The sequence below is a fragment of the Paralichthys olivaceus genome, chromosome 13 (assembly GCF_024713975.1).
Source record: "Paralichthys olivaceus isolate ysfri-2021 chromosome 13, ASM2471397v2, whole genome shotgun sequence".
Classification (NCBI taxonomy): domain Eukaryota; kingdom Metazoa; phylum Chordata; class Actinopteri; order Pleuronectiformes; family Paralichthyidae; genus Paralichthys; species Paralichthys olivaceus.
Genome location: NC_091105.1, coordinates 2,764,893 through 2,770,897, shown reverse-complemented (window position 1 = coordinate 2,770,897; position 6,005 = coordinate 2,764,893). Strand labels below are relative to the sequence as shown.

At 39.1% G+C, this 6,005-nt stretch overlaps 1 protein-coding gene across 2 annotated transcripts; it reads left to right on the top strand.

Moving 5' to 3' along the window:
• Window positions 1-655: 655 nt before the first annotated feature.
• efhb (EF-hand domain family, member B) lies at window positions 656-6,005 on the top strand. Of its 2 annotated transcripts, XM_069537391.1 has the most exons (13): window positions 657-871; window positions 985-1,044; window positions 1,384-1,521; window positions 1,822-1,978; window positions 2,106-2,216; window positions 2,350-2,479; window positions 2,609-2,689; window positions 2,769-2,836; window positions 2,940-3,094; window positions 3,680-3,887; window positions 4,067-4,270; window positions 4,676-4,857; window positions 5,853-6,005. In XM_069537391.1, exons 1-13 carry the CDS (start codon window positions 830-832, stop codon window positions 5,997-5,999), a joined length of 1,683 nt encoding a protein of 560 aa, XP_069393492.1. In that variant the 5' UTR covers window positions 657-829; the 3' UTR covers window positions 6,000-6,005. The 2 variants fall into 2 exon arrangements, with proteins under 2 accessions (XP_019962469.2, XP_069393492.1); XM_020106910.2 differs by lacking the exon at window positions 4,676-4,857 and having other exon boundaries at window positions 656-871.

The following is a 6,005-nucleotide window of genomic DNA, read 5'->3' as shown; positions in this document are numbered from 1 at the left end:
GCTACGTATCAGTGAGAGGAGCCAATCATGTGTTAGCTCAATTTACTGCTGGGAGCCACACACAATAATCATATATAATAATAATAATCATGTATAATAATGATAATCATGTATAATAATGATAATATAATAATAATCATATATAATAATAATAATAATCATGTATAATAAGATTACTGTTTTCTAATATGTGTAGTATTACTGTTTTCATATGTGTAGTATTACTGTTTTCTTCTATGTGTAGTATTACTGTTTTCTTCTATGTGTAATATTACTCATCATACATATTGTATCTTATTTTATTGCATCTTATCGTATTTTATATTATTTTATTGCATCGTATTTTATTTAAACGACTCTTATCTTTTCTTATTGTATCATATTGTATCTTATCTTATCTTATTGTATCATGTTGTATATTATCTCTTCTTATTGTATCGTATTGTATCTTATCTTATCTTATTGTATCATGTTGTATATTATCTTATCTTATTTTTTTTATCTTATAAACAATATACAGGCTGAGTTGAGATGTAAAAATCGGTCTCTACCTCATTGACTACAAATATTACTGGATATATTTGTGCTTGAACATGAATATAATGAGACATATTGTCTGAAATAGTTTTTTATAAACAATAAAAAAGTTTTTGTGACGTCACTGTCTTGTAACAGAACTGCTGTTGCCGGGCAACGGAGCTGAAACAGACGCACAGGTCCGCGTCTTCAAAACTTTACTTTAGTTCAACGCGAAAACTTTTCTCGGTAAAAACGACAAAACTGAAGACGTCTGACTTGTGTCGCCTCTTCACGTGAACTCATCGAGAACATGACAGACCCGGAGGAACACGTGGAGACACACGCACCGGCGGCGAGTCAGCCTTTTAACACCGTGCTAGCCAGCTAACGTAGCGTTAGCATGCTGCCACTGTGTTTTTAATCTCGGTGCACTTTTGTGTTTTCTCTGTTTTCTCTCAACAACAGGCTGGAAAACTGATCCCAGCAGGAGACAGAGCTGAGAGCTGCCTGCAACAAGGGACGAGGGTGTGTACAGTGGTGGAGAGCAATCACACGAGTACAAGTACCCGTGCTGCAGTGTTAGAAATACTCAGTTCCAAGTAAAAGTAACTTTATATAAAATGATATAAGTACATTTTTGGGTTATAATTGTCGATGCATTCATGTGTTAGCATGGCTGATGTTGCAGCTGGTACATGCATGTACTTCTGTGTAACTTAATCCATACCCAAACACATACATTGTATATTAATATACCCCCTCTTAAATGCAGTAGAAGAATAAAGTAATAGAAAACAGAAATACTTGATTCTATTAAAAACAGAATTGTATTTAATTTAATACTTCAACGTTTCTACGTTCCAGCCCTCCACCCCACCGTTGGTACAGAAATTTCGCATCCAACCAGAACCAGGAGCTGTCAGAGTGCACCCAGGGAAGGCGAACGATCCAGATGTTGCCAGCACTCTTGTTCATGGCATCAGGACCAAATCATCTCTCAGTGTCAGTACCACACACACACACACACACACACACACACACACACACCTCATTAGGGGTTAAAGGGACAATACAATACACAGCTCTTTAAACAAATGCCTGAGCTGAGTGTAAGACTAAAACATGTTGATATTTTAAGTTGGTCCTGATTAATTACTCAATGCCTGATTCAAAATGTGTTGATATAGCTAAAGGATCATTTTTAAGAAAAGAAGACAAACACTATTATTGTAGTGTAGTCAGTTTTTGTTTTTATGGACTTTACAAATATCTACATTTGTAATTTGCATGTGACTCCAACAGGCCGGAAGTTTGATAAATCCTCCCCCAAAGACTGTGTTCCAACACAAGCTACAAGAACTCAGTGAAGCAGCTTCTTTGGGCAGATCACGTGATCAGCATGTTGCACTTCCTACCTGGTCTAATGAAGAGACTACCTTTGGTGTTAAAACAGTTAAAGGTGTGTGTGACCTCAAGTAAGGCAATCGCTGACACCATTTTAAAAAAAGAGGGAAATAGATTTAGGTTTGGTAAGACACAAAGAAGCAAATATTGATCTTCTCCTTCTCTCATTCCTTGTTGTCCAGATTTTGATGTGGGGGAGATTATCAACCCTCCAAAAACAGCTGAGGAGGTGGAGAGGGAAGCTCAGGAGGGGCATGAAACTTATGTCCACAGCCACGATGCCTATTATGTCGGTAAGAGAGATCATATCATTCATAAAGCGTATACTTTTACTACCAACTTTTTGTTTGTTGAGTTTAATTTATAGTTTTTTAAATGTAAAGTCTGCTCTCACCACTATAAAATAAATTTCCTCTACCACTCCAGGTGAGCGGATCGATAGGAAGTACGACTGGACTCACGACAGTAAAGACAGCAGGTTTGGGATCGTCACACCTCATTATAACGATGGCCGCACTGTTGGCAAATCTCTCTGCTGGATCGGGGAGTCACGGAAGTGAGTGTGAAAATAGAGTGGGCACAGACCAAGTGTTTTGTTGTTGATTCTAATTAAACTCTGTATCCATATAGTAATTCTAAAATTAATTAATTAATTAACTCACCATGCATACATTTTATTTTTTAGGTTTTACGATCCAAAGACTGTTTGGACAAGATCTTGGGACAAGGACAGGATGCAGCAAAAAACTGACAAAGCTGACAAGATGTAAGTGTCACACTTCTTCCAACCAACCCAACTACCATTGTTCCACTTCTTAATCCTCTCATAAAACTCATTGTTCCAGGAGAAAAACGTCCCTGAATGTCTCACCAGATCACACCTTTGGAATGCCCATGCCCCTGGATGAGTTTGGTTGAGTTTAAATTAATTTGTGGATTACACATTTGAATATACTAAAATATGCTGATGTTTATTTTGGTTCAAGACAACAGCATCTTGCCTGCTTCTTGCACAGGTGCTGCAGAAGTAATCCACTCAACGGAGCCAGGGACGTACGTGAGGGGTCGAGTCCTGCAGCGCAGCCTGGTCAACGCAGTGCAACACCAACTCAAGAAGATCAATTTCCAGAACTTTCCCTCCTTGCTACAGGCGTTCAGACATTATGACAAGGTACGACTGGCAGGGTGACACTTTAACACAATGGTGCTAATGTGTATTTTGACTCCTCAGACTTCTTTAATTTAATTTGTAAAGCACTTTGTAACTGTGTTTTGAAAGGTGATTCATCAATAAAAATATATAATCATCTAACTAATTGCACTCATGTTACCTGACAAAATCCAGTGTTTAGTGTTTTGTCAAACACGTATTTCACCATAGCCTCGTCTCTCAGTGAACATTTCTCTTGTCACAGGCTACACAGCTGTAACTTGTGTCATTAATTCAAATCCTGCTTTGCATTTTGACCCTGGCATGTTGATGATATTGGCCAGTGACCAATATCCAACGGTCACACCTTTGTTTGACGGCACTGACGAGGTGATCTGCTGTGAGAGAGTCTAGTTGCAAGCTTTGAGATGAATCTAGTGACGTGACAATGGTGTTAAGACCATAGACCGTATATAAAGATTAAGACTAAATTAAAATTAAATTAAAAGGTTAAGACATGTGATCAAGTAACAATAGTTCCATAAAACTTCTCGTCTCACTCTCAAACAAAACTTTTCACGTGAATCTCTTTATGTAAATCACCAGAACGGAAAGGGGATGATTGACAGAGACGACCTACAGGCGGTGTGCTCTCAGTTCCAGCTGGATGTTGGTGAGCCGGTCCTGGATGACCTGATTGATAACTGTGACACAGACAAGGACGGACACATTAACTTCCTGGAGTTTGCTAACTTCCTCAACTGGAAAGACAAGATGCCAATCAACGCTCAGGATCAACGCATCATAACAAATGGTCAGTTAAATCATCACTTTGCTTCACGTTTGCACTTATATTCATTTTAATTCCCTTGCTCAGGTCCTGAATTAGAACTGGAATAAAACAAAATTCATTTGGTATCGTACATCAGGGTGATGCAGAGTCTACCTGCAGGCTCATGTTCAGGGATCTGATTTTGTGTCTCATGTCTCCAGCCAACATAGAGAGGAAGTCTCTGTCACAATCAGAACAGCTTCCTGCCACTCAGGCCTTGATTCAACCTGAAGACCTGGAGCCTGTAGCACCAGGAAGCTCACAGATGACTGTCAGGACCCTGAGGCGACCCAGAGCAGCCCCAGACCACTTCATCACCTCCTCTTCCATCTTAGGGGCAATCAGTGACCATCCTGTCACAACAAGTAAATCAGCAATAGACATTTTCTGATGATATAAAGATAAAATAACAGATAAAATGTTTCACAGTTTGACATTTTTCATCTCATTTGAGACCCATTAAGTAGAATTTATGGGTGAAAACAGAATGTGCACAGTGCAGTAATATGAAATCAAGCCACTGGTAAACAAATATCATCATACAGACACGATCATGGCCGTTGTAGTTCATTAGTATCACCGCCTGATACTTTCATGCTGGTTTTCGAGGCGTAATTGTGTAAATTAAAGCGTAGTTGCAGACATCTGTTTTCTTTTGACTGATGTGTAACAGTTATGTAATATTCATAAGTGCTAAATTAACTTATTTACATTTCCTTCATTCCCATCTAATAAAAATCCTTACTTATCATCTGGTCTCTCTCACATAGACACTCGCACATATGGGATCCCGTCTGTGCGCTCAGACCTTCCAGCTCCGCGCATCGCGAGAGTCAGCGACACCAGCAACTACGGTGATGAATCCTCGGTTGCAGATCTTCTGAATCCGTCAGTTCACGCCCTGCAAGGTGTTCACAAGGAACACTTTTTCTGTCCTCGCACCAAGGAGGAGGTAAGCATCTGGTGTAGTGAACTTAAATAAAAAAATGAATACAACTGAGTAGATAGAGGGGAGGTCAAAATGGCAGGGTCTACTTTTTACGTCTCTGATCCGTGTATGATTAAGGGTGAGTCGTTTTATTAGTGTCCTTATTGACCTTTCTGGAAAATGAATTGGTGTTGAATGAGACAGATGTTAGTGTAATATGCTTTTTTCACAACAGACTATTTTCTTCCTGTCAAAGCGGGAAAGCACAGATGTTAACAACAACATTAATGAAGAATCTGTTTAACGTGGGCGTCTCAGTAAGTCAGCCAGTTATAGGCAGCGCCTTGGATCCGTCAAGATCAACACAACTATCTTTAATCTTATTAATAACTCCAATGTTCAACAAATCTAAATATCTGCCTGGGAAAAGTCTGTTTCCAGATATTTCACAGTCTTCAGTCTGTTTTTACTTTAACAGCCATTTAGATAAAAGAAGTCAGGAGAATTTGCAGCCGTGTCCTTGTCTTTTATGTCGCTAGTCATTAGTTGAATTGTTAATTACAGCTACACTGTGCGACAGTCTCTTGGCACACACTTTTATCTGAAGCAGCTCAAAATAAATAGTCTGTATTTATTTACACAGGCTTCATAGAAATTTCAGCACATACTTTTATTATTATTATTATTAATTCATGTGGCTTGCGTGAAATAAGGTTTTGTTAATTGGATGTGCCCGGCCTTTGTGTGTGAGTCCTCTCTGCCTAACCTTCTTGTTTCAATTATTAACCTATGAAGAGATTAAACTTTTTACTTGTTGATATTTGTCTAGGGAAAGTTTTCCATCACCTGCCTGTTTCATATTTGTTCAGGTCTTTTTCCAGATTGACATTTACAACACTCACGGCCTTAGTGCCCTTGGATCTGAATAGAATACAGCAAAAGGCATAAATCTCATCGTGATACACGTAACCTCTTTAAAGTTGGTTTTGTTACTGACAGTTTAATCCTCTTGTTCACAGATCGCAGAGATCTTCAGGAATGTGGGCGTGAGTATTTCAGAGGAAACATTTGAGGAGGCCTGGAATCTGGCGTCAATGAGGCAGCCAGACGGGGAGGTTTGTGTCGAGGTTGTGCGCAACGTTCTTAAGGAAATAAAAGCCATGTGATACTGA